General features: G+C 51.5%; 8 protein-coding genes and 1 non-coding gene across 9 annotated transcripts; 5 read left to right on the top strand and 4 right to left on the bottom strand.

Annotated features, from left to right (window-relative positions):
- Positions 1 to 303: 303 nt before the first annotated feature.
- Positions 304 to 1,453, bottom strand: ERG3_1 (c-5 sterol desaturase; the record flags this gene model as incomplete). Its single annotated transcript, XM_053187300.1, has 3 exons — positions 304 to 640; positions 735 to 801; positions 883 to 1,453. The coding sequence occupies 3 exons, from the start codon at positions 1,451 to 1,453 to the stop codon at positions 304 to 306; spliced, it is 975 nt and encodes a 324-aa protein (XP_053054804.1).
- A 2,887-nt stretch (positions 1,454 to 4,340) lies between these two features.
- N0V96_002659 (uncharacterized protein) lies at positions 4,341 to 6,120 on the top strand (the record flags this gene model as incomplete). Its single annotated transcript, XM_053187299.1, has 3 exons — positions 4,341 to 4,925; positions 5,049 to 5,228; positions 5,284 to 6,120. The coding sequence occupies 3 exons, from the start codon at positions 4,341 to 4,343 to the stop codon at positions 6,118 to 6,120; spliced, it is 1,602 nt and encodes a 533-aa protein (XP_053054803.1).
- A 1,836-nt stretch (positions 6,121 to 7,956) lies between these two features.
- Positions 7,957 to 9,421, top strand: N0V96_002660 (uncharacterized protein; the record flags this gene model as incomplete). The annotated part of the gene is made up of 4 exons (XM_053187298.2): positions 7,957 to 8,062; positions 8,132 to 8,604; positions 8,665 to 8,790; positions 8,861 to 9,421. 4 exons carry the CDS (start codon positions 7,957 to 7,959, stop codon positions 9,419 to 9,421), a joined length of 1,266 nt encoding a protein of 421 aa, XP_053054802.2.
- A 349-nt stretch (positions 9,422 to 9,770) lies between these two features.
- Positions 9,771 to 11,117, bottom strand: N0V96_002661 (uncharacterized protein; the record flags this gene model as incomplete). The annotated part of the gene is made up of 3 exons (XM_053187297.2): positions 9,771 to 10,478; positions 10,554 to 10,880; positions 10,947 to 11,117. The coding sequence occupies 3 exons, from the start codon at positions 11,115 to 11,117 to the stop codon at positions 9,771 to 9,773; spliced, it is 1,206 nt and encodes a 401-aa protein (XP_053054801.2).
- A 1,335-nt stretch (positions 11,118 to 12,452) lies between these two features.
- N0V96_002662 lies at positions 12,453 to 12,532 on the bottom strand. Its single transcript has one exon. It is a non-coding gene; the product is annotated as a tRNA-Thr (tRNA).
- A 1,923-nt stretch (positions 12,533 to 14,455) lies between these two features.
- N0V96_002663 (uncharacterized protein) lies at positions 14,456 to 15,305 on the top strand (the record flags this gene model as incomplete). The annotated part of the gene is made up of 3 exons (XM_053187296.2): positions 14,456 to 14,464; positions 14,528 to 15,193; positions 15,252 to 15,305. The coding sequence occupies 3 exons, from the start codon at positions 14,456 to 14,458 to the stop codon at positions 15,303 to 15,305; spliced, it is 729 nt and encodes a 242-aa protein (XP_053054800.2).
- Positions 15,306 to 19,246: 3,941 nt separating this feature from the next.
- N0V96_002664 (uncharacterized protein) lies at positions 19,247 to 19,924 on the top strand (the record flags this gene model as incomplete). Its single annotated transcript, XM_053187295.2, has 1 exon — positions 19,247 to 19,924. One exon carries the CDS (start codon positions 19,247 to 19,249, stop codon positions 19,922 to 19,924), a length of 678 nt encoding a protein of 225 aa, XP_053054799.2.
- A 1,437-nt stretch (positions 19,925 to 21,361) lies between these two features.
- N0V96_002665 (uncharacterized protein) lies at positions 21,362 to 23,356 on the top strand (the record flags this gene model as incomplete). Its single annotated transcript, XM_053187294.2, has 3 exons — positions 21,362 to 21,365; positions 21,415 to 21,422; positions 21,560 to 23,356. 3 exons carry the CDS (start codon positions 21,362 to 21,364, stop codon positions 23,354 to 23,356), a joined length of 1,809 nt encoding a protein of 602 aa, XP_053054798.2.
- Positions 23,357 to 23,497: 141 nt separating this feature from the next.
- Positions 23,498 to 25,156, bottom strand: N0V96_002666 (uncharacterized protein; the record flags this gene model as incomplete). Its single annotated transcript, XM_053187293.2, has 3 exons — positions 23,498 to 23,783; positions 23,834 to 24,526; positions 24,594 to 25,156. 3 exons carry the CDS (start codon positions 25,154 to 25,156, stop codon positions 23,498 to 23,500), a joined length of 1,542 nt encoding a protein of 513 aa, XP_053054797.2.
- Between the last annotated feature and the right edge of the window lie 871 nt (positions 25,157 to 26,027).

A 26,027-nucleotide genomic window follows, 5' to 3' on the forward strand; every position in this document is an offset into this window, starting at 1 on the left:
GGTATTCGCTTAATTATGATTATTTTAGTTATGCAATGCTCATTCGCCATGAGGAATTTGTCAAAAGTCCACCAGGAACCTGTAGTGGACTGGGAAAGTCGTTGGAGGCTCGCGCACTCTTTGGGGGAGCCTTCCGATCCTTTCGAGTGAAATGAAGAAAATCTCATCTCAACATCAACGTGTCGCCATGCTTCCTTCCATACATCTATTTCTTCAAATAGGGGGTTGCGGTCTTTTGAAACATGACCAAATACAACCCCCCAAACCCATAAATCCAAACATTCTCTTTCGAGTCTTTCCCCCTCACAGATCCTTCTTCTGCTCCTGGGGAATCGGGTTCCCCTTTTCGTCGACAAGACCCTTGGCGCGCATGACCTTGAGGGCATCGTGGAGGGGGTCGAGCTCGGGCTGAGGCGCGCGGTGGGAGTCAAAGTAATTGTCGGCCCAGGTGAAGTACTGGCCGTAGTTGACCGTGAAGTACATGTGGTGTAGGGTGTGGTGAGCGGGGCTGTTGATGTACTTTTCGAGCCAGTGTCCTGAAATCATATCGCCGTCGTGAATAAGGATAGTCCAGATTTGGACGAGGACGAAGAGACCCATGTAGAGGTATTTCTGGATAGGGCAGAAGAAGACGAAGACACTGGGGGATGTTAGTTTTGTTGTTGCACGTGGTCACCAAGTTGAGGCTCGAGTGGCTCTCAGTTGGTGATGGTGATTTTTGGGGGCTGACTAACTGGTAGGGCAGAGATTGGACGTAGCCGTCGAGGGGGTGGAAGGCGAGGGCGGCCCAAGGCGTAGGCACTAGATAGAGTCAGTCGAAGCCATAGAATTGGAAGCCGATCAATTCACCGGGAAAAGAAGAAGTAAACTGGGATAACATACCAATCCACTTGTGGTGTGGCTTGTGAATGTACTTGTAGACGGAAGGGTGGTGCTCGAGGCGGTGAATCCAGTAAATGGCAATATCGTTCCAGACCATGAAAATGGTAGCAGAAACGGCCATCCACCAGAGGCCATACTCCTCAACGTGGGTGTATAGTAGACTCTTCCCGCGAACCTCGGCGAGGAAAAAGGGCAAAGTCAGGATGTTGATAACGGGGACGGCCTTCATGGAGGAGATAATCTCCTGGCGGATCTGGTTCTTGAGGAAACGCGGGTGGTACTCGAGGCGGCGATCAAAGATGAGGTAGTAGGACAGCGGGCTGAAGATCCAGTAGAGGGCGCAGGCGCCGAGCTGAGTGATTGCGAGAATGGAGATGGTTTGGCGTAAGATGCTGTCGCGGGGCCAGGCGGAGCCGTACGAGTTTGAGAGGTCTAGTGGTGATGATGATGAGGCAAAGGCGTCGCCGGTCGCGTTGTATGCGCCGGTGCTGGATGTGGTGGGCGCGGGGACAAAGTAGGCGTAGGCCTTGTCCAGGACCAAGGGGTCGAGGAGCTCGAGCGCGACGTCCATGATGGGCCGGCTTTGTGTGTGGTGTGGCGGTTGTTCGTCGTTTGTTGTTTCTATCCAGTAGTGGGATGCGCAGGAGCGTTGGATAGACGGAGAGACGCAGGTGGTGTGATACGGTAGGTTGATGGGATGGCAGCTATCGGTGTGCGAGGTGAGGGAGGAAAGGGAAGTGTATGTGAGAGGAAGCAAGGTGTAGATGGAGAAGAAGAGAATGACACAAGAGTCACGTCGCCGATAAAGGTGTTCCGACGAAGTTGCGCTCGCTCGCAGCTCGGTCGGTCGGTCTGGCGGTCCCTCTATTGCTGTTGCTGTTGCTGGTGCTGGCAGTGCAGTTGTTGCTGCTTCGGCGTCTGCTTTCTGCTCAGGGGCAAAGGAAATGGCAGAAACATTTTTGGGATCCGTTTATTTTCACCCACATTGGCACATTGGAGCAAATTAGTCAACCGCTGCCCACCCCTCCCACCAGGGAGCTCCTTCCGTGGTGCGCGCTTGCGACCAGTAACATTGGGCGACAAGAGACGGGACGGGAAAGAAGGATGGCGAAAATGTGCGACCACCACCACCTGCCTGCACTGGAGCAAAAGTAAAGATACATCAGAAACAGCACATCAGGAAAGAGGGAGGAAGGAAGAAAAAAAAAGAAAAAGAAGGGACCCGCAAGATGAAATGATGGCGCTAAGCTTCATCTGTTCATTTAAACGAGGTCGAGCTGATCATTCCGGCCACTCACAGCAGCGTCTGCCCTGCATCTCCCACTCTGGCGGGGTCTTCTCATCGTCGGTACGTATCTTGTCTCTAGATACGTACCCATTCCCGGCGCATTTGCGTGGTGGTGTCACTTTTGGTAGTGGCCGTACTGCGCAGTGATTGACATTTGACACACCCATCACAGCAGCATGGCAGAGTGCGCCAACGCTGTGCTTGTGCCATCTGATTTGCCAATCCCTTTCTCGAATGCACCGGACCTGTTCCTTCCCCTCCATTACCACCTGTAAGCTCTCCTCAATTGAATGCGCTGATTTGGCGCATATAGATAGATTGTTGAGCTGCACACAACATCGAGCGACCGCAACATTTTGGGACTTTCGGGCCACTCGGTGTCCGTGCGGCGCCCCGAAGACGGAGTTACGAAATACTATGGTGGGGCTGATCTCACCGGATTCCCAATGGGATTTCAAGGAGAAATGAAAAGCGGGGCGGATCTCTCGGGAATTCGTGCTGCCAGTCGAACCATTCTGCCATTCTTTCCATTCTTCTGGCTCCATCTTCGCCACGGCTGAGCACGGGAAGACATATGGATGGCACATCCCAGCATTCGGGATGCGTTATCCTTTTCTGCCATCTGGATTTCCAGCTATTACACTTTTGTCCGAGTGACATATATGGTATTGATGAGTGATACGTCTCTGGCGCGGTTGGTCTTGAATCCCGGGTGACTCTTTGCTGGACTTCATGGCCGATGCCTTTTGTGGCACTGCAACAAAGGGATAATAATGGCAATGACTATTCGGACGACTCAGGCAGGGATCCAAAGCAAACACCAGTTTCGACCATGCTGCAGCCTGCAACGACTCGCTCGTTTGAGAATGAAACGAACACTGATCAGGGCGAAAAGTCGCCCGTTGGCAAGCTCTCAACACCGACCCAAATGCTTACAGCTTCTTTGATAGCTCGGTGATGATGATCCTTAGCGCACTTTTCGTATTCGGATCGCCCAAGAGCTCGGACGCTCCACACGATCGACATTTTAACTCTAGCGCCTCACGGAGTGTGGCAGCAGAACAGGCTGAACAGCTGCCCAATCACGTTAGACAATGAGCCAAAGCTGTGGTAGAATATCTGTCCCAAGTCTAGAACGTTGGATGGTAGTTGTCAAAGGCTCTGGCAGAAACTCTAATATCAACTTTCTATCAAGAAACCTACCGGTAATCGGGCACACTGGAAATTCATGTAACCAACAATTGATGGTGCTATCAGTGAGGTTCGGTATCATGGCGATAACGCTGCTTATGTAATTGCCATGAACATGGGAGGAAGGAGCCATCGCAGCACTTGCCACACCCCCCCGTCGTTGCTGCACTGTTGCCTAAGCCCTTATGGGAAGCTCATTCGAGATGAACAACTTCCCTTCTCCGCAAATCTCGTCCCAATTACACTTCTTCTCATACCTCTTCCCCCGTCGACCTCCGTCTCTCTCTGCCCGTCTCCAACAACGGCGCGGAATCCGGCCTCGCAGCGCCAAGATCGGACGTGGGGACCGTCTTCGGACGTTCGTTCCCAAGCCAATTGCATAACACGACCCTCGTTACCCCCATTTGTTCCTTGCGTCGATAAGGGGATACCTATCCGTAGACCAACGACGTCTCCCAGCAGAGCGGTTCGCCGCCGCCGCCCCCGGTTGGTTCGCACCCATCCATCCACGCATATCCAGTATCCGCAAGCCGCAAGCCAGCCGAGCCGCGCGATGCCAAATACAGGCAGGCCGAGTCCAAACTGCCACTTGTGTCGGAGCCGAAGGGTCAAGGTGAGAGAATGAGACAATCAGACACATATTTCCGTATGAGTACTTAACGAAATCCGAATCAAAACGGGTTCCTCCCGCCCTCCCGCTGCCGCTCGCAAGTGCGTAGCGCCGTCGCGTGTTATACCTACTTTGTGCCTTTGGTTCACGAATGAATATATGTACCTACCTTATCGTACCTACTTTACCTTACGGAGTATACGTGTGAATAATCATCCCAAGTCTCCATCGCCATGCAGCTGACAACTGGGGGGTCCGGCCGTGCGCGCCGTGCCCGCGGCATGCAAAAAGTGTGATTTAGGCCGACCTCAGTGCCAAAGATGCATCAAGTACGGGGTCCAGTGCCCCGGCTACCGCGACGATGACGGGATGCGCTTCCAAAACGCCGATCCCACCTCGTTTGAGCGACGGAAGAAGAAGAGGAACCACCAGCAGCACCAAAACCAAGACGAGGAGGCGACGTCGACGACCAGCTCAGGGACGGGGACCTTGCAGATCATAGAATTCACACCGGAATTATCGACAGCGGCATCGACCGCCACCTCGGCTTCCCCTGCGTCGAGCCGCCAGCCGAGCCGGCAGTCCACACCTGCCACGAGCATCACCTCCGGAACCACTACCTCGACGCAGCTATCTGTAGCACTTCCCGTGCTCAAGACCCTTCGTCAACACTGGACCGCCGAGTCCATTCCGCTGGTCCTGGGATTCTACGAGAGCCTGGACTTTCTCCCAGGCTTGTTCCGGGGCGCTGGCCAAGACCACTGCCTCGTGCTTACCGGCCAGGTCTTTACCAGGGCCTACATGATCAACAAGTTCCGTCCCAGGGCCGACTACCGCGAGCTGTCCATCGTTCTCGGCCATGCCCTAGCCGCGGTACAGGAGGCTATCAGGAACCCGAAGACGTATACTTCTGATTCGACGATCGTTGCGGTTTGGTTGCTTGGAAACTATGAGGTAAGTGAAGAGGCTTCTGACATGATATTTGCAAGACACCAAGCCTAAACCCCGGAGTGCAATGTTCTGGGTTGTTGGCGTATTGCTTTTGGCGACCAGGGGACTAAAACCAAATTCTGACAGCTGATGATTGGCGGGTTGGAACGGAGATCATTCATTACCAATAAAGAAAGGGGTTCGTCGCCCGAAGTTCCCTGGCACATCCACGGCCAGGGCCTCCTCAGCCTCATGCGCGCAAGGGGGGACCGGCAGCTCTACACCCGGTCCGGCCGTCAAATCTTCTGGGTCATGCACAACATGATTGTAAGCAAGACACTCCAGACCTACCTGCACTGATTTACTAATCCCGTATGTTTAGCAAGTCCAACTCACCATTGCAAACACACCATGTCCCCCGGACTTTGAACGCTGGCTCGACATCATCGAAGCTACCCTCCAACCCAGCGAAGGCCTCCTTCTTCACACTGCCCGCTACCTCTCTGCAGCATGCTCCCTTCTGTCGAAACTGATCCCGCTAACACTCAGCGGCGATGCCTCCCGCGCCCGGGCAGCGTACCCGGCCCTCATTGCTGAGAGCGACCGAGCGGACCTCGCCATGGCGGAGTGGATGCACGCGGCGCCCGAATTCCAAATCGAACCGGGGCCGATGTGGGGCTACTTCTGGAACTCGTGGCGGAGCGCGAGGATCAAGGTGCACCATATGATCATTCTTATTTCGAATCTCGTCGAGTATGGTGAGCCGTCGCTGGTCCCTGAAGATTACGATGCCGACTGTGGTGGGTGTCCGTTGTTGAGCCCGGAAGTCCTTCACGCCCGGCGGGAATTCTGCACGAGCATCATCGCGACGGCCGGCCGGGATGTCGTGGAGGGGATACCGAGGTCGTTGGGCGGGAAAATGCCGGACCTAGACCCAGATTTACCCTCGTCATATTTCGATGGCGTGAGGTTGATCTGGCCGCTGAGCCACCTGTATATTCTGCCGACGGCGCCCCGGCACCTGCGAATTGTGGCAAGGGATGCGTTGTTGAGAATCGCGAAGGAGAAGGGGATCTTGACGGCGTTGAAGCCGAGGGCGGGCGGGATGCTGTTCCCGGAGGCGGCGTTGAAGGGGATCCCAGTGGATAATTTGGAGGATGTCGTCGAGGGCGGCGGAGGGGTGCATCAGATTGCGACCAAAGTTGAGGCGCAGGATTGATGGTATTCTACAAAGACGGTCTAAAGAGAGTGAGCTCCGAGGCTTGGATCGCGTGTGTTGACTTCTAAGTGATCTCCGAACAAGAAAGTCGGGGTTTAGTAACTTCCGGCATCCGGGTATGAACTAGACACTTCGCTATTTTGTTGTTGAGTTCTACGGACATATCTAGGTATTTAGTTGTACCCGCTGTCGGCTTGTTCCCTCGGGGTATTCGCCCGTCGGTGCTAAACTCAATTCGCCGATGAACATGACATCAATACCGAAGTACACAGCCCTGCCAACCAAAGTGGAAAAGATGATGATCGTGCGCCTATCTAGTTCTTTCAGCTTAGCTTTGGGGGCTCTGGAGGCTGCTTACGCTCGCATAGCTTGCTGCCCCGCCATGGCCGATCATTGGCGATCGCACCTCTGCCTTTTACCCATGTTTCGCAGTCTGAGTACTGTGTGTGTCTACGAGTTGTTTCCCGTGAGCTATTGTAGGGTCGCTTGTAGATTTGATCTCACTTAACGAGATTCTCACTTAATGAGAATCTCAATCCATGAGGATCCTCGCACTCAAGGGAAGGCTTTCAAGTGAAGGCTATTGAAAAGCGGAGGCCAAATTGAATCCGTTCAAGGGATTCAAGAGACCCCTCACTATGTTCAAGGGATAGAAACTAGGCACCAACCGTAAATCCGCATCATTGATCATGGATCCCAACTTTCTTACCCCGGCTCACTGGCTCAGGGAACGAGAAGCTTGTTTCGACGTGTTAGCGCCGAGTTCGCGTTCTTGGGGGGTAATGCTACGGCGCTGCGCCGTTGAAAGCGGGAGGTTTACTACGGAGTAGAGGTACTGGTGCAAAAGAAAGAGTTTGATCAGTTTGCGGTACTGCGTGCAGGCAGTCAGCAGAGCCCGGCACTTCTGAGCCGAGTAAGCCTACTCCATGCCGGAAGAGGAAACCCATTCGACCCCGTTTTTTTTTTGCTTGACCTGGACCGTAGAGCGCCTTTGAAGTTTGGGGTGTTTGCGTGGTGGTGAGTGGTCGCTGGTGAGATGTGGTGGTAGGATTCTGGTTGCGTGCCGATTATCCGAGTCGCGAGATAGAGCGCGACGTGAAAGTGTCCTGGGACCATTCCCGAATAGTAGCATTTCTCGAGGTTCTGGGGGGCAGAGTCAAGAGTCAAGACTTTTGATGGCTCAGCCACGAGATTGACGCGCCCTGTGGATATACATCAATCTCAGTTACATGCCTAGGTACTATGAATCTAAAGGACGAATACTAGCAAGAAGCAGTCATACAGAAACAGTAAAGATCTTTTCCGCAGAAATGACCAGAGAGATGCGTCGTCGGTCGTTAATCGATAAGAGGCCTACCGCTCCCGCGGGCTTAGATTGCGTCTAGATAAGGTACGGCGCTACAACCCCCCCCTCACCAACCTTACAAGCCCTGCCGCCCTACACGTCAACCACCCAGGTGCGCCGCTGATGTGCTTTGACAGCCTATTGGATACCGCAGCGACCGTTGGCTTTGGAGGAAGGCGGAGTTTTGGTTAGCGGAGGATTCTCAGCGAATGTAAGTAAGCGAATGCGATGGATGGGGACGCCGATGCAACGGATGCGCAGACAGGGCAGATGGGGCCCAAAGGCTTGTTTCCAACTTACAGCTAATAGCTGCCTGCTGAATATGGGGCCGGGGCTGGTTTGGGAGGACTCCCTCGCGTGTAAGGTAGTTTTGGAAATGGTATAACTATCCTGCTCGGAAGCTCTAGATGTCTGGAGTATTTCGAGCCATCATCAACCTACTTCACTTTAGAACACGACTAGTCTTACATACCTGGTACTTTAGTCTTATTATGCTTATTCACGAAGCTCTCATCCAGGCCAGGGGCCTTCTGCGCGACAGCGACAGCAGCTCGAACAGCACCAAGGATGTCTGCCCAGAAATCTCCCTCGTCGAAGGTCAGTCTTTTCACTCTCACCTGAGTAGTCTGTCATTACCATGGCTTCTTTTGCTAATACCAACTCAAGATGCATCCCAACCCCTCTTCGGCACCATATCCTTCTACACATTCAACATGATCCTCTCCGGTAGCTTCGCCGCCGCATCGTGCCTCATCATCTTCACCCTCATGATCCTCCACGCAACGCACCTAAGCAAGAGCAACGAGCAAATCAAGTCCGTCAACTCCCTCGTGGTCATTCACAACCTCGCAACGACAGAAATGGCAAAGCTAACAGTAGAAAATAGAATCCTCAGAATCTCCCTCATCATCCCTTTCTGGTCCATCATCTCCTTCCTCTCCATCTGCTTCCCCACGGCCGAAGTCTACCTCCACCCCTGGCTCGAGTTCGTCCAGTCCATCTGCCTGGCCACGTTCTTCCTCCTCCTATGCGAGTTCGTCTCGCCTAGCGAGCAGCATCGGGATGTCTTCTTCGCCGGCATGACTGTGAAGAACAAGAAGGCTGCGAATGGAGAGGAAAATGGTCTCCAGTGGTACAGAGTGAGTTGAACCACACCCCGTCAAGCATTGTAGGGGTATACATCTAACATCCCATTGCAGAAAATGTGGTTCGCCGTCTTCCAGTATCCAGTCGTCGCTCTCCTCGTCGCCATCTTAACTGCCATCACCCAAGCAGCGGGTGTCTACTGTGAATTCGAAAGCAAGGTTCATTTTGCTAGATTATGGGTAAGTCAAAACCTAAAGTTACTTACCTGTTCATCATCCCGAAAATCTCATCTAACAACCTCCCTCAAAGCTACAAATCATCGGCACCGCCTCCCTCACAATCGCCCTCATGACCGTCATCCGCTTCTTCATGCAACTCCGATCCAAACTCTCCCACCACCAGCCCCTCGCCAAGTTCTTCGCCTTCAAGCTCGTCGTCACCCTCACCTTTCTCGAAAACATCATCTTCTGGATCCTCAAGGACACGGGCGCCCTCAACCCGACATCGACCCTCACCGACGCCGACCTCCGCATCGGTATCCCTTCCATGCTCGTCTGCATCGAGATGCTGCCTCTCGCGGCGTTCTTCCACTACGCGTACTCCCACCGGCCTTACGTGATCGGCGGCGGGAACACGCGCCGGCCGTTGGCGGGCGATTTGGAGGCGTATGAGCCGCAGACGTATTCTGGTGGGCCCGGGGGTGTGTGGGCGCTGGTGGAGATGTGGAATCCGATGGAGATTGTGGAGGCGATTGTGTTTGGGTTGAAGATGAAGGCTGAGGAGAGGAAGCAGTCCAGGGCCAAGGGTCGTGGGTGGCAGTCGACTAAGTATCAATCGGTTGAGGAGCCGTATGAGATGGGTAGGAGATGAGGGAGATGATGGAACGGGTTTGACGAGCATTGATTTTAAGCATAGATTGTTCATTTCATGGCACTTAGACCTTTCCTAGCAGCTGTATATACCCTTTTGTAGAAGTCCACTCGCTTATTCTGTACTCATCTATAGTAAAAAATGTCATGTGAACCAAGCTGAGAGTTTTATCTGCAACCATATTCTAGTCCATCTGTTTGGCTGAGAATCGATAACTAAGGTCGAGACCATAACAAACCTTCACATCAAAGTCGATTGAAGTTTTGGAATGAACGGCTAATAGTATTCACTTGGTCTACAGCAGCTCTTATTACTATGTAAGCATGTATATGTACTTTGAATATTACATCTAGAGCGCGTTAACCTTGGCGGCATGCTCATAAACAAGCGGCTGAGCCTCGGCATCATCCAAGTAGATGGTGAACCCATCGTTATGGTTCCGCCCATACGAGTAGTTGGAGAAGCCGTACTGCCAGTACATATCCGGCATCTCCTCCTCCAGCGAAATCGCTTGCCACTTGCCCAGCACCTCCGTCCTCGGTGTATCATCCACCTTACCAAGATACTCAAGCCTCTTATCGGCCGTCAACCACCCATACTCCTCATGCACAACCGGCTTCCCAACCTTCTTCCCGGACGCAGCATGATCCCGGATCCACTGCTCCGTCCACTCGACCGTCTTGCTCCACCAATCCGGATACGAGTGGAACGTGCCAAAGTCGATATTCGGCAGCGCGAGCTCGTGGTCGAAATCGCTTCCGTCGGCGCCGTTGTACGCCCAGTCGTCTGATTCAACGTTGAAGCCGCCCTCGCCGCCCCAGGTCACGAGGTGCTTGTTGTCGAGGGACTTGACGTAGGCGCTCATCTCGGTGATCCAGGCGCCGAGGCGCTCGGGCGTGCAGTCGTCGCTCCGGGGGAGGTTGCGGGTGCCGTCTGCGCCGCAGCGGGGTTCGTTGGCGAGTTCCCAGGCCATGATGGCTGGTGAGTCCTTGTAGCGGGTGACCATTTCTTTTACGTAGCGCTTGAAGGCGTCCTTGATCGCGGGGACGTGGTAGAACTATTTGAACGGCATTTGGTCAGAAATCTGGGTACCAGAGAGGTTGTTTGTGAGAGAGCTTCGAGGGCTACTCACGTCGTCGTGGTACTTCCCACCCAAGTTGACCGTGTAGACGTCCATGCCGCCGTAATCGGCCCAGTTGTTGGTAAGCGCGACAATCAGCTTGATGCCGACCTTGTCCGCGGCGTTGACGACCTTGTCAAAGGCCTCGATGTTGATGACGGAAGTGCCATTCTCCCATCTCTGGAAGACGATGTCCGTGTCACCGGCACCCTCGCCGCCATACTTGGGTAGACCACCGGCACTGTACGTGACGTTCTTGTCGTTGAAGCCCCATGTGCGGAAGACCTTCAACCCGGCGTCCTTGGCTGCTGTCAAGCCAGCCTCGACATCGGCTTGGTTCTAAAAGAAACATAATCAGTCTAAAAAAGTAGTCAATTGGGCATGGACTCTTGACGCATCACGTACGTTGTCAAAGGGAAAGTAGTAGGCATTGCTTCCCGCAAAGTTGAAGTCCTCGCCATCAAGCTGGAACTTAGTGCCCTTGACCGTGACGAAGCCCTTCCTAATGCACGCAGCGGACGCGGCTCCGCTGGCCAAAAGGCCAATGGAGAGCAGACCGGAGAGTTGAGGTAGCATTGTTGGATCAATTGACGGGAATGCCTGCAATCAACTCCAGAAGACTTTCCCCTCGCGGAGACGTACGTTGTGGCTACGTGCCATATATATTGACCCTCACTCTCGGAAAAGTTTACATCATTGCAGGAAACGCGATCCGAACCATACCATCTGATTCGGGGCGTTTCCCGATTTGAACTTCGGAGGCCGTTGGGCCGCGTGCCACGGGTGCGTCGACCGGGGCACGCGGGGGGGAAGTTGGAGATGCCAAGGTGAGGAACCGGGACGCTATGCTGCTTTCAACGCGGAGGATGGTCGTCCGAAAGTTGGGGTCGGGGCAAATTGTCAAATGAGACCGGGTAGTGATAGATCGAGGAAGGGAATTGGCAAACCAAACATCGTAGCTAGCTTGGATACGATTGTACCTGGTTGAGATATCAAGTTAAAATGTTAACGTTGATAGCGTCCATGGTGCCATGCCCGCGACTGTTCACCGACTACGACACTTTCGGGTCGTGGTGAGTCGTGGACGATCTGTGTCCTATCTGCCTGTGTTGATCTCTTAACCATCGTCGCACAGGTCAAAGACCTCAAATCAACACCGCAAGGTTTGACAACTCTCACTGAAGCCAAAAGTCAAGTACGGTGATCTCCAACTGCATGTTCATGCCAAGAGAGACCTAGCGGCAGGGCCATCTATCCGACGGGATGAACTTCCTGCTCGTCCGAACAATTGACATGGGGAATTGGCAAAGCCGATCTAAGTTCCGCCTCCCCAACCCACAATCATGCTATTGCCCCGCGGCGGTTAGCCGGCTAGTCTTCCTCAGCAATTCCAGCTGGAATCAAGAACCACTCAGATGGAACTGCTCCTAATTGCTGCGTCGCCTGCATCTCCTTGCACCTACCTACCTACACCAACGTGAGGGAAGGTAGGCGCTTCTCTCAACACTTTTGCTGGAAAGAGAGTAGGAAGATGGACGTGCCGTGACCGTCAAAATACGTTGGCCACACTTCATCTCATGCTGGTGAAGATTCCGCCTCCAGAAAAGTGCGAGGTTGTTTACTTTCAATGCGGGGTAGCCCGGCTGGGTTTGATCATGGTCTGATGGAAATTATTGACAGCTTTCGCGATGAAGAGAGAATTGGCAACCACACGCGTGTAAACACCACGAAGCAAATCACCACTGTGAAGCCTTGCAAGTTCTGTCTGGTATCAAAAAACACAATCATGAGCCAATGATTTCCTAGAAGTTCATGGTAGACACAGTACGCCTAGTAAGACTACGCGGGATCTGTCAGAGTGATCGCTACAGCAAAAGTTCAGAGTGATGCCCACTATAGTGAGTGTCGAATTGCCTCGTGGCGGAATCGAACCGCCGATCTTCTCATGTCACTATTACTAGTGAGACGCTATACCACTTAGCCAACAAGGCTTGATCCTCCATTCCCTGAATGTGGAATATGTTGGGCGACGAGGAGTGGGACGATGGGCGGGAGTTGAGTGGGTTTCGAGAACTGGGGCCTGGCAACTTGGCCCAGGACAACCCAATGTGGATGGACATGCAGGCCATGCGCAGAAGCACTCAAAATGCAAAGTGGGATGAGACTCCCTAGCAGCTTGATCGACTTCTCGCTAGAGCTGGTCGATACCGTCAAGACGCGTGATTACGAGAACGTTGAGCCTTACATGTACTCATGTCCAAAACTCGAGTCTGACTTACCTAGTAGGTTAAAGAGAACCTCCCTCTCAGTCTTGCCAAACACAATGTGTACTATACTGGATATGGTCAGAAGAGTACTTGTGAATCTCGTGATCGGATTGGGAACGACTTACGGTCATGCCCAACTCAGGTGGTTGAGCTGGAGAAATCATGGGCTGCTTTGAGACCAAGGCTTTGCGACTATGCGAATCACTGTTAAAATCCGTCAAGCTGAGGTTGTCAACAGGGACTTCAGAAAAGGAACAAAAGCATGAATGTTGTCAGCTTCGCACTTATCTTTAACCTCTCTCAAACTGAGAACGAGGGAAGTACTGTTGAAAATACCGCAAGAACAACTAGGAATGAACCGAGGGAGGAGATATTAGTAACGATTGGTGTTATCACACAGCCTTGACACTGATCCTGTAATCTCGTCTACATGTAGACACCCGATGCTCTGCTCTACTGGCATCGCTTGGTTTCGGCAATTGATGGCACCGGTCTTCAGAATGCCGCGTCAAAGTCCGTCGTGGTGTGATGGGCCAGGGTCAAGGTAGGACCCCATGAGTGTTGTTGACATGTGTGTAGCTCATGAGCTGCATGAAGGCCACCATTGAGACTGCTACTTGTCACATTTTTGGGCATTCTCCTATCATCTTGACCAAGTTTGCTCTTTGCATCTGTTCTGTCAAATTGGCAATCTTAAGCAAGTAGGGAATACAAACAGTGATTAGTTGCATTACTCAACGGCCAAAAAGTTGTGCAAAATTGAATCTAGAGGACTTCTTATCACTCGCAAATTTACTACCAACACAACCTGGAACTTGAGCTTTCCTTAAACCTATCGAGATGAATGCTCAGACCTTGGGATCCAGCCCATTTAAACAAGACGGAACCAAAGCCACAATTCCCGCATTTGGCGTACCAACGACGGGGCTCCTCTTCCGTGATCCCATCCCACTACCGAAATCCACCAATTACCGAGACTAGTAGACTGCCGCTGACAGTCTAATCATCAAAATCTGGGGAAGTCCTGGAGCATGGTACGTAACATGCGTCAAGGATCAGTTGATTGCGGTGTGCCTTCCACGTCCACGGGGTCCTACCTTCATTTACAACACGCTCGCTCACTCGTCAAGTCGCCCCTTCAAGGACGGTGAGGGATCCTAGCCAAGAGTCACAGCCGTGAAATTCCTACGTTGAATCAGACGATTCATTTACTTTCATTACAAATGACCGGGAGAAAAGTCGGTTGAGATGTCGAGTATATAGTATCTGATCCAGGTTGAGCACGTTGTAGCTCTTTCTTGCTCACGCCATCGTCCTTGACATCAATCATCTCTTCCCGTTTACCAAGCTTTGATCGTCATGAAGTCCGCCATTCTATCCTTGTTGGCGATCGCGGCCAACCAGGTCTCAGCACACGCAACCTTTCAGGCTCTATGGGTTGATGGAGTAGACGTAGGCACAAGCCTTTGCCATGAGAAATCTTGAGCTTGCGCTGACTGGTTGTAGTTCGGCGGACAATGTGCCCGACTTCCGCTTTCCAACTCGCCCGTCCAAGACGTCACTTCCAACGATGTCCGATGCAATGCCAACGGCGGTCCGGTTGCTCGCAAGTGTGTGGTCAAGGCCGGATCGTCAGTTGTGGTTGAGATGCATCAGGTACGTCAAACCGAATCGTTCGACGTGAATGTTCCCTGTCGGGTCTAATGTTCTCACTTACAGCAACCCAACGACCGAACATGCACCCAGGAAGCCATCGGAGGCGCACACTACGGGCCCGTCCTCGCCTACATGACCAAGGTCTCTGACGCTACGACCGCCGACGGCTCGACCGGCTGGTTCAAGATCTATCAAGATGGATGGTCCGCCGCGGCCGGCAGTGCAAACGGCGATGGCGACAACTGGGGATCAAAGGACATGAACACCTGCTGTGGTAAAGTCCAGGTCAAGATTCCTTCAGACATCCCTGCTGGAGACTACCTCCTTCGCGCCGAGTCTATCGCCCTGCACGCGGCCGGCTCAAGCGGCGGAGCCCAGCTGTACATGACTTGCTTCCAACTTACCGTGACTGGCGGAGGAAGCGCTTCTCCCGGAACCGTCTCGTTCCCTGGCGCGTACAAGGCTTCTGATGCCGGCATACTTGTCGATATTCACAGGGCCCTGACTACCTACGTCGTACCGGGCCCGACTGTGTACGCCGGAGGCTCGACTAAGAGTGCCGGTGCTGCCTGCGTGGGCTGCGAGTCGACGTGCACCGCTGGCTCTGGACCTACTGGAACCGCATCGAGCGTGCCACTTCCGACGGCCTCTGGTGGGCTGCCTGGCTGCACTGTTGCCAAGTATGCTCAATGTGGTGGCGAGGGGTACACTGGCTGCACCACTTGTGTTGTAAGTTGACACTTGTCTAACACTGTAGGAGATTACATGATGCTGACGATGTGCAAAGTCGGGCTCGACATGCCAAGCTGTTTCGGCTCCCTACTACTATCAATGCGGTTAACCTTTGTAAAAACTCAGGCTTATGTCAAGGGGCGGGCCGCATTTCTGAACGTCAAGTAAGATGTCCTGAGAACGATTGCATTAAGCCCGAGAGACCTTATCATTCTTCAGGCTGGTGAGTTATTCAATAAGGGGTTGCTTTGTTGTATGTCACATATAAGGTTTACATAGGCTGGTCTGCCAAACAAAGTCCCATATCACGCCATCCTCACTTCTCTTGCAGTGTCTCTATCGTGTGTTCATACATGAATGTTGACTTCGGTCCTACATAGCTTGGTAATGACAATGCATTGTTTCTTCGACCGAACGTCTTTAAAAACGGCTTCCACAATATGTCTCCGTTGACCGCTAACTTCAAAACTTCTGCGACCTGTAAATAACCGACGTTGATATACAAAATTGAATTAGTATTGTTTTACAATTACATAAAGTACACACTGGACAGTCTAGACAGAATCAAAGGCCGGTGGTCATGAAAATTATACAACAAAGTCAAGATTGCTAAATGACAACTTAGTACAATCGAAATGATAGTTTTTCGCCCTGCTCATTTCACTCAAGTATGACGTGCCGCATCAGAATTTGAATCTTTCTTTCATGTACCTTCGCGTGATGTGAGAGAAACCAAAGGCTTTCGCTCAAGATGTTTAAGTTAGGACAATCGTGATTCAATGAACGCCGGCAAAGTACTAATACTGCAAAAACCATAACATCATGCTTGCTACTTGATTAGGGGTATAATACAGATAGAAGGACACGCTTTTACATCCTGTACCTAGGTATTTGGTAGTTGTTTTCAAATTTCCCTCCAAAAAAGTAATTACAGCCCTCTCCTTCTCAGAAATGGCCAACCTCTGGCGCTGTTGGCGGTGGCTGTCTTACTTCGATTGTGAAGTTCGGATGCCTAGGCGCCACAGTCCTGTATGTACTCGTTTGTCTTTGGGGAGGCTCTAGCACCTCGACCTCATCTTCCGACCAGTCAACTTCTTCTTCACTTCGAACGTCCTCACGTCTGGGGCGGGATGTTCCGTCGTTATCTCGGAATGAAACCTTTCGTGCCCTTGGTTGACCGTGCGGTCTTCCCGATCTTAGCGGTTCCGTTGAAGCATAGCCGCTGTCACCGGGAGATAGGCTACCTCGAAGCGGCACATTCGTATCTCCTTGGACATGCGGCCTAGAGTGGCTTTCACTCCTAGTTCGAGATTTCCTTACTGTTCCCGTCCAATATGTTTCGGGTTTCTGGGCTTGTCTTTGTCGCAGATCGGGTCTATAGTAGGGGGTTTGACCGTAGATCGTTTGGTTTGGGATGAAGGGGTTGCTAGTAGCGCCAGTATCCAGGTCTCTTGGTGGTGGTGGATAGCCGCCGCCCGAGTAAGGAACTTCTGATGCAGCTCTTCGATGAGATGGTCTGTGAGGAGCTTGAAAGCCTCCAAGATCTGACCGCGACTGTCCATGTACCGCCTTCAAGATTTCCATGGCAGTAGCTTGTATAATTGAACCAGTATCCTGTTCATCATAGACTGACGGAACAGGCGCGGAAAACCCCTTGGAGCCAATGTCAGAGCGGAGCATTCGCCTGCTCAACTCTGAGCGCATGTCAAGGTCTCTCAGCGCACCGGCGTTGTATTCGAGCTCTTTCCGTACGGTCTTTTTCACCTGTCTTGCCAAGGCTGCATCCGATGCCTTTTTCCTTTCGCGTCTTTCTTGAGCTTTCAAGCCATCATGCACTTGCTGTTGCCTGAACGCCAGATCTTCCATTCCCCTCATCATCTCTTCTATCTCATCATCTCTGATTGTTCGTTTTGGTGGTTTCTCCTGCCTTGGCTTGGGCTGCTTCTTCGATTTGGGCGCGCTTGCTTCTGGGTAATACTCCTCGAGTGGCTCTTGCGGTGCGGGGTACCGGGGGTAATGGTCCTTGCGTTGACGGGGGAAAGTAGTCTGCGGGCGAGGGCCGGTATAATAAGCATGACTGCGAGGTGTGGCAGCGTACGGATGAGGAGGGACTGGTCCTTGATGCGGTACATAGTAAGAACCGTAAGGCTCGTTCGGTGGAGGATATGTAGATGGTGGTGGTCCCATGGGACGGGGCCCGCCCATCGAATTTCTCCAACCAGCAGTATGAGGTGCTTGAGTATAATGCGGCATTGGAGGCGCGTGCATTGAATATACGTCAGGATGAGGTGGTGGTGGAGGATGAGGAACTCCGTAGTAGTTCATAGCTGGGCCCTGAGGCTGTTGACTGAACCCTTGAGGGTCGTTGGGACCGGGAGGCGGGGGATTCCGGTTCGGGGGACCTCTGTGCCGTGAAGGATCTGCGAAACCTTCTAGGTGACCGCGCCTATACGGGACTGTCTGGCCGGTAGCAAATCTTGCTTCATGATGAGTGCTCAAATTATCTGGATCGGCATATGTTCCGTCCCATGCAAATTGTGAGGCAAGATCTTCGAAGTTGTCGACTGGGTCTGGATGACGCTGATGATGCCTGAAGGATCTTCGTGCTACGTCGGGTTCCGATTCGCTCCAGTCCGTGTCTTCTGGAAAACCTTCTTGTTGGGTTGGACCGCTTTGTGAAGAATAGAGGAGCGCTGAAACCATGATATTGAATGAAAAGCAAATGACTGTTTGATGAGAAAAAAGGATTATTGACTTTCAAAGCATGTTTTCAACTGACAGATGTGGATAATGCGACAGAGTCCCAATTAGCTGGAATCGGGGTCCGTGGTGTGGCTGCTGCTTTATTATATTCGTCATCGCATTCCGATTCACGCCGCGCCGAATGAGAAAGCGTGAGACAAGGTCGGCTCTCTTAGAAATATTTCCCTGCCGGTCCATTCCTAAAGGCCACCGCTGAGCGCTCATGTTATTGGCTCTGATGTGGTTTAGTGGTTGTTGGTTCGTGTTGGCAGTCATGTGTCGTGCGGCGATCGAAGGGAGACCACCCGTTCGCCGTTTATCCAGCTGCTCCGATTAGACAGGTCGCCGCTCCGGCCGTCACTTACCCCGTTTCATCCTTGGACACAGGGACCGGGCATGACTTTCAAGCAGGCTATGCTACAAATGCAGCTGCCTCATGGACGCCTTGAATTCTGCCTTGAAGTCAACCGGCTTGTCGCAGCTTACATATGCGGCCACTGGCGCTAGAAAGGCGCTAATGTACTGCGAGGTGTAGAAAACCACGTCGAGAGGTAGAGTACTTGCTTATACTTGGGTTAAGGCACTTGATCTCTAACACCAACTTACGGAGAGTGGCTGACGAGGCTGTGGTAAACGCTGAGATCCAGAGCGTGGGGTCGCAATAAAACCAAGGCTAGGAGATGATCTTATGTTACTATCTTCAAAATCAAAAGCAGGACCCTGAATTGAGGCCGCACCTCTTCCAAGAGCGGTTCCAACAACTCATCAGACCAACAGAGTTAAACGCTTGTAGAACGTTACACACTAACGAACAGTTCGAGCAGGCTGGCATGCAATATATATGCATGTGGTAAGACTTTGCAGCTGGCCGCTCGATAATGGTGGCAGTGTTGACGTGTATTGGGATAAGCGACGTGGGGATTTTGAGCCAGTAGGATAGTCCAATGCCACCAAGATCATGGTGTGAAGCTCAGCCCCCGTGACATGCTTCTGTTCTTCGAGTTCCCTGCAAGTCGGATTGGCGCCATGAAGTGGGCGCGAAATGTCCTCTGTGATTCGTTGGCTCTTCGGCCGAGAGCATGATCCAAATGCTTAAACATAGAGAGGCTGCTGAATCCGAAACTCTTCTCTGTCCATGGATTGTTTAGTTGGAACATATCTTGAAGTCCGCAACTTAGCCGTCTTAATCAATCGCGGCTATTCCTTGATGTTGGTTACAACACAGTGCTTGAGCCTGCGTATCTATTTCCAGAAACTCTCCAACGGCGGCTACTTCGGATACCTACCTCGGATTAACAGCTTTCCAACATGGATCCTCTTAGCATCACAGCAAGCACTCTTACTGTCATCCAGTCGTTGCTGGCTACGTTCGATACTATCAAACACATCAAGGGTTTACCCGCAGCCTTCAAGGAGGTGGGGAAAAGCCTCCCACTCGTCGAGAACACACTGCGACTCGCCCATGAAGCCCTGAGAGCCGAGAAGCCAGACGCCGCGGCTGAGAAGGAACTTATACCTGCACTGGGTGATTGCCAAAAGAGGGCTTCCACTTTACGCGACATCTTCAAAGACATTGAGGGCGGCAAGAACCAGGAAAAGGAGGCCAAAGAGTGGTCCGCTCTTGTCAAGTTCTATCACAACAAAGTCGTACCATTGGGCAAAGCTCACAAAGTCGAAAGCCTGATGCAAGATATACTCAAGAAGCTTAAGGTACTCGCTATCCGTCAGATATTCAAGGCAAGTTCGGAGTTGCAAAAGCAAGTCGGAGGCCTAGAGGACGCAATTCGGTCTTTGTCAGAAGTGGACCCGTCCCTCCCAGACTCAGAGTTTGATGCCGCTTCTAACAACATCTCAATGAACAACTACAACAAAGCAAAAGGCTTGGTTTCGACAGGCAGCAATGCGGACATTGCGATGGGAGACAAATACCAATCAGGCCACAACATGTACTTTGGTAGGAGATCAAGAGACAGCGATTCTGACTGAAGGTCGTCAAGCTTAGAAAAGCTGACGACTAGTGATTTCTGTGTAGCAAATCATTATTATCAAACCTATGGCGCTACCGGTTCGTTTTTACCTGACTGCACTGATCATGTCTCCTGTTTCTGACCAAAGAAGTGGACCGCCCAGAGCTACATATCGCGGACTGGCTGAGGCTAGTGTCACGGCCGCTGGATGTTGCAAAGACGCAAACCGAAACATTCCAAATCGCATTGAAAACTCCTGGTGCAGGACACGCGATCATTCAACTGTCGGCATTCGAAAGATGGTGTGCTGGAGATTTTCGGAAATTTTGGTGCTATGGAATCCGTAAGATTACGTCTTCGTTGCAAAGTGAGATCAAAGACCTAACGACAAGGCGCTATTAGCTGGATCTGGGAAAACAGTTCTTGCGTAGGCATCGAACCTTTTATTTTGCCACAGTCCTTCTTTGATCTCAAGAGCCTGGACTGATCAAAGCTTTGTAGATCTATTATCATCGATCATATCTCCAATCGAGTGATAGGACATCGCACCAAGGAAGTCTGTGTCTACTTTTACTTTGACTACACAAAGCACTCCGAACAGGGGATCACCAACATTTTATCTACAGTACTGTTACAACTCTTACAGAATCAGGACGTTCTTTCTCCCGAAACTCAGCGCGTCGTCAATACCTGGAAAAAGACTCGACAAGTCCCAACTGAGGAAGACTATTTCAAAATGATTGCATCACAAGCAGAATTGTTTTCCGCTGTTTATCTCGTGGTAGACGCTCTTGATGAATGTCTCGACGATCCCGTCGAAAACACTCTTGCGACCTTCCTGAGGAGATGCGAGGGCTTGCCGAAGAACTTCAGAATGGTCTTCACGTCGAGGCCGGGGTCCCATTTCTATCGAATGATTAGCCCAGACCACAAATGTGAAGTCAAGGCAGATGAAGCTGATGTTAAGGCTTACTTCGATAAGTTCATCGAGAACCACTACGACTTTCAAAAGATTGTAGAAAACGGCTGCATTGCGGATCCGTCCTTCAGAGACAAGATTATTACAGCAATTATGAAAAAGTCTCAAGGAATGTAAGACACGGGAGTAATTCAAGAATCGGATTTACTGAATCTTACTCACATTTGACACAGGTTTCTTCTTGCACATCTTCATATCGAATCCTTGGCTTCGACTCTGAGTCTCGTAGAGCTCATCAACAAACTGTCACACCTTTCAGCAAGTCCGCAGGAGGTCTATCATCAGGCAATGGACCGTATAAAGACGAATTCTGTTTCGAAGCGGATCTTAGCTATTCATGCCTTGTCCTGGGTCGTTTATGCTAAGAGAGTTCTTACTATCGATGAGCTTTTACACGCCGTCGCAGTTCGCAGTGCCCCGTCAGCATCGTTCACGGACAACGGGCCGAGGAAATATCTTCTGCCTACATCATCCAACATGTGTACGGAAGAAGTTCTTCTATCAGCCTGCATAGGCCTCATCGTCGTTAGCCCCGGGGGTTCCTCATCGGAAAGGACTGTTCGATTGGCTCATGCCACCGCAGCGGAGTTTCTCTTGGCTCAAGAGATAATCAGAGATGAGCAGGCTACCTTTCTAGAAACCAGTTTAAACTGTCTTTACCACGCCTCAAGCCAGAGATCTTGCTACTCTCAGGAAGAGCTCAATAAACACTGCAAGACGTATCCTCTCTTCCGCTACGCAGCGGCATACTGGGGATTCCACTTCTCCGAGTTGCCAAAAGTAAAGGGAAGTAGCTACAAGTTGGCCTGGGACTTTGCATCAGACCAAGTCAAGCTGGAAAATGCATTGAGAACGATGACCGACCCAAGCATCTCGCACCAGAAAAACGTTTCTGGTGGACATGTCTCTGCATACTTCGGCCTCGAAAATTTGGTCAGAAGAGCAATGTCTAAGGCCAGCAATGTTGACTTCAATGCCAGAACAAAGAGCGGAGATACCCCCTTACACTGGGCAGTAGCCCATAACCAACAAGAATTCGCGTCATTTCTGATCAATGCAGGGGCTGATATCAACATCCAAAACACCAATGGCAAGACGGCTCTACACGTGGCAACGGCAACGGACCACAGGCACTTCATCAAGATCCTAATAGATCAAAGGGCAGACCTTGAGCTTGAAGACTCAGAGGGATACACTTGTTTGCGATGGGCTGCCCGTTATGGATACCAGAGAACTGTTAACACGCTGCTGGAGGCCGGAGCAAAGATCAGCGCGTCTGACAAGGATGAATACACAGCGCTACGCTGGGCAGCCCGAGAGGGGTACAAGTCGATCGTCAAGACTCTCATCGATAGAGGCTCATCGATCGAGTCACCCGGCTCAGAGAAGTGGACGCTGCTGAGATGGGCAGCACAAGAGGGCCAAGACTACATTATCAGCCGCTTAGCTAAAAGAGGTGTCAGCTTGGATGATCCGGATTCCGAGGGACTGGCTGCTTTGAGCTGGGCTGTGAAGTACAAGCGAGAGATGACCGTGTGGAAGCTGATCAAGGGTGGTGCAGATATCAACAAGCCGGACAAGAAGGGGAATCGACCTCTTCACCTGGCTGTAGACAACACTAGCGGTGATCATGATAGGAGCTCTCTGAATATCGTCTGGATACTCTTACAGAATAAGGCTGAAATCGACGCTAGGAACAAACATGGAATGACACCTCTGCATCTAGCAGCGGCCAGAGGAACCAAATCAACCGTCTGGCTGCTACTCGAAAACGGAGCGAGCCCAACTCAAGTGGACACGAATGATCACAACGCATTATACAAGGCCGTGACTGGGCTCCATCTTGGATGCTGCCAGATACTGATACAGAAACAGGAGAACCTTGTCAACTCTAAGGACTTGTCATGGCGTACGCCTTTGCATGAAGCGGCCTCATGGGGATCGCTCCCGATTGTGGAAATGCTCCTAAGCCACGATGCGCATATCGATGCTCAGACGCGCAAGGGTCAGACACCACTTTATCTCTCAATCCTCCAAGATCACTTTAGTGTTGCAGAGTTGCTAGTCAAGAAAGGTGCAAACTTACAGATCCTCAACACCAACAAGAGATGGACGGCTTTGCACCTTGCAGCCTGGGCAGGAAGTCTTGTTATTGTAGAGATTCTCATCAGCAATGGGGCAGACATTGACGCGCAGGATCGACAAGGGTACACCGCGCAGCATTTTGCGCTTCAGGCTGGACATGGCGGGATCGTGGATTGCCTGAGGATGAATAGATCGAATACACAGCACCCGAAGCCTGAAGGGTTGAATCCAAAGGACTTGACTGCACAAAGCACAGGGAAACCATTCACAGCGACCAACAAGTCCTTTATCTTCGAGGAAAAGAAAAGTGCTGATTCCACACAAACAGAAGAGCGTCCGTGGTGGAAAGGAGATAAACGGTTCGCGGCTACCGTGGAGGATGAGTAATCTTTGGTTATCCCTGAAAAGGACATTGATTTGAGGCTTCGGCCATGAGACTCAAAAGGAATGGATTTGATGGCATTTTGCACTTCTTACACATCAAATTGACATCAATACCAAGACTGCGATCTAGGAGGAACCAAGGAATCAGACCTTCTCCTCAACCTTAACTAGCAGATCCAGAATCTCTCTTGCAGCCTTCTCTCGACCAGCGCCCTCCGGATGCTGCTTGGCTAGTGCTCGAGCCTGTTCTTGCATTGCTTGCGCTTGGGGGCCAAGCACGACTTCAATCAGCTTTTCGGAAAGTTCTTCTCGCTCCCAGTAAGGCTTAGCCTTCCTGTTGGCCCACTTCCCAATGCCCAAGATCTCTGCCCGAATAGCGAAGTCATAGCAGTCGCCCCAGCCTGGCAGAAGGACTTGTGGTATACCAGTACTAGGTTGGCAGTCAGCGAAAGCTCTCAAGTTGAGTGAGGAGGTGCTTACCACAAAGCCTCATGGAATGAGTTGGAGCCGCCATGACTGACACAGCACACCAGATGGCCAGACTCTAGGATAGACTTCGGTTCGGCAGTAAACCAGTCCGTGATCTTGACTCTATCCTGTTTGATGAACGGACTCATGATTGCCTTGACTTCGAGCCATGGTCCAGAGCATTCCGTCGCGTTCTCATTCTCGTTCAACTTGCGCGGCATCTTCCAAAGGACTTGGAGCCTAGCTTCATCTCCAGAATCATTTTTGTGTTCTTCCGCTCGATCGAGAAGATTTCGAATCGCATGCGCGAATTCGGTCGCCTTCGGAAGATCGTAGAAATGATGCGTGCCGAGGCTGATGAAGACTGTTGGCCCTCGACTCAGCCACTCAGCAAGTTCAGGGTCTTCGATTTCAATTTTGGGGGCAGCGCGAGTGATGGGACCACATGGGGTGATGGACTCGGGGATCGTCTCGAAGGGGAAATCAATGTCGGGACTGTTGGCGACGAGGATCCGAAGGCCTTTGGGCGGTGCTTTCAGAAGGCCAAGCTCGTTCCAGGTGATGATCTCGACGCCGGGTCCAGCGTGTTTGGCGAGGTATGCCGAGACACGCTTATATCTCGAATCGGTAAAGAGTCCGTACCCGGCAACGAGGTTGAAGAAAACGTTGAGTGGGACCAAATGGAGTGGGATCGGAAATGGCAGACTGGACTGTATGCTTGGTTGCTGTTAGCTATAGACATAAGCTTGGACCCTGTATTATGTGCACTCACATGGGATACTTCCACAGCATGGCAAGCTTAGGTTGCATTGGCAATGCGAATTCTTTGATGGTATTTGGGGCTAAACAAATCCAATTGATGTTCGCTTGGTTGGCAAAGGTTGTAGCCGGCGCGAAGAATGACTCCACTACAGTCACGTCCGGCTTCACCTCCTCGAAAACTTCCTCGACAGCTTGATAAGTCACGAAGAATTCCTCTGGGCTCCATGGAAGTGCGAGCCCGGCAAGAGTGAGCATGTTGCGGGATGTATTGACAAGACCTGGCTTTGTAAGCCAAGTAGCCAAGGCTGGATTGTCCGGTCTATCCACGGCCTCGAAGTGAGAGAGGCCGATGAGTGGATGTAGCTTAACGGCGTTCCCAGCTGGAGCTCCCTCTATCTTGTTGCATTGGTCGACGAAGCGGCGGAGCTGAGAATCGAAGCCTGCTTGTGAGCCGATGTGTACTTCGACGTCGGGATTGATCTTTATCAATGCGTAGGTAGCTGAAAGAATGACATTGGCTTGGCCATAGTCTTTGTTACAGAGGAACAAGATCTTTTTCTTGGTTGATGACATCTTGAACGGTGATGTGGTCTCCGGCTGCTTGATGTACTGTATCGTATGATGTAGCTTAATCAAGCCATAGAAGAAAAGTGCTGGAGCTTTATATAAGGTAGTTTCTAGTGATAAATGGGAAAACCTTCGGTTCTGTCCTGTTGCTTCAGGGTACACACTTGCCTTCCTCCCTGGAAGAGCTTGGAAGCATGCCAAGACATCGCGGATTGTGGGCACTAATTGTTGATGCACCACTTCCAGAATGGTATGAATATCGTTTTGGTAAATCATTTGGACAAAATTAAGGATTATTGCGCTCTCCTCGCTGCATTCTGTTACACAGCCAAGCGATTCGACGTAGCTGACGTGAGATAGACCGGCATCGTGCACCTCAACGTTGCAAATCAAGCCAAACGGGCAAGGGGATGTGGACTGAAGTGAGATAGCTCCACTGCGGAAGGATTCCCGTTTGGTACCTTATCTCAATGTCCCATTCGATTTACGACGGATGCGTTCGGATGATGTCCCTAAGTGGAGTTTGTGCGACATTACAGTTTGAGTGATGTGGCGATCATCTGCCGCTCGAATGGGCGAACAATACCGGTGGGAGACATCCGGGCCGAGTTGTCACTTCTCCCAGGTCATGAACATACCATTTTTGGTCAGATATGCTGGCTTGCGGAGACTGATTGGGCATTATTACCGAATGCTGCAGTCGAAACATACTGTGAGCCTGTTAATTGGATCACAACTGCATCGAAGGCAACATTGATGCTACGCCGAGATTACTTGCGTTTTTCTGACACCTAGACTGCAGCGGATATTTGAAAATTCGTGTTCATTAGAAATGCGTGTCCTATTGCAGATCACGTCTGAATTTGGAGTGATCTCT

The sequence above is a fragment of the Colletotrichum fioriniae genome (genome assembly GCF_027942845.1).
Source record: "Colletotrichum fioriniae strain IMI 355084 chromosome Unknown scaffold_2, whole genome shotgun sequence".
In the NCBI taxonomy this organism is placed as follows: Eukaryota; Fungi; Ascomycota; class Sordariomycetes; order Glomerellales; family Glomerellaceae; genus Colletotrichum; species Colletotrichum fioriniae.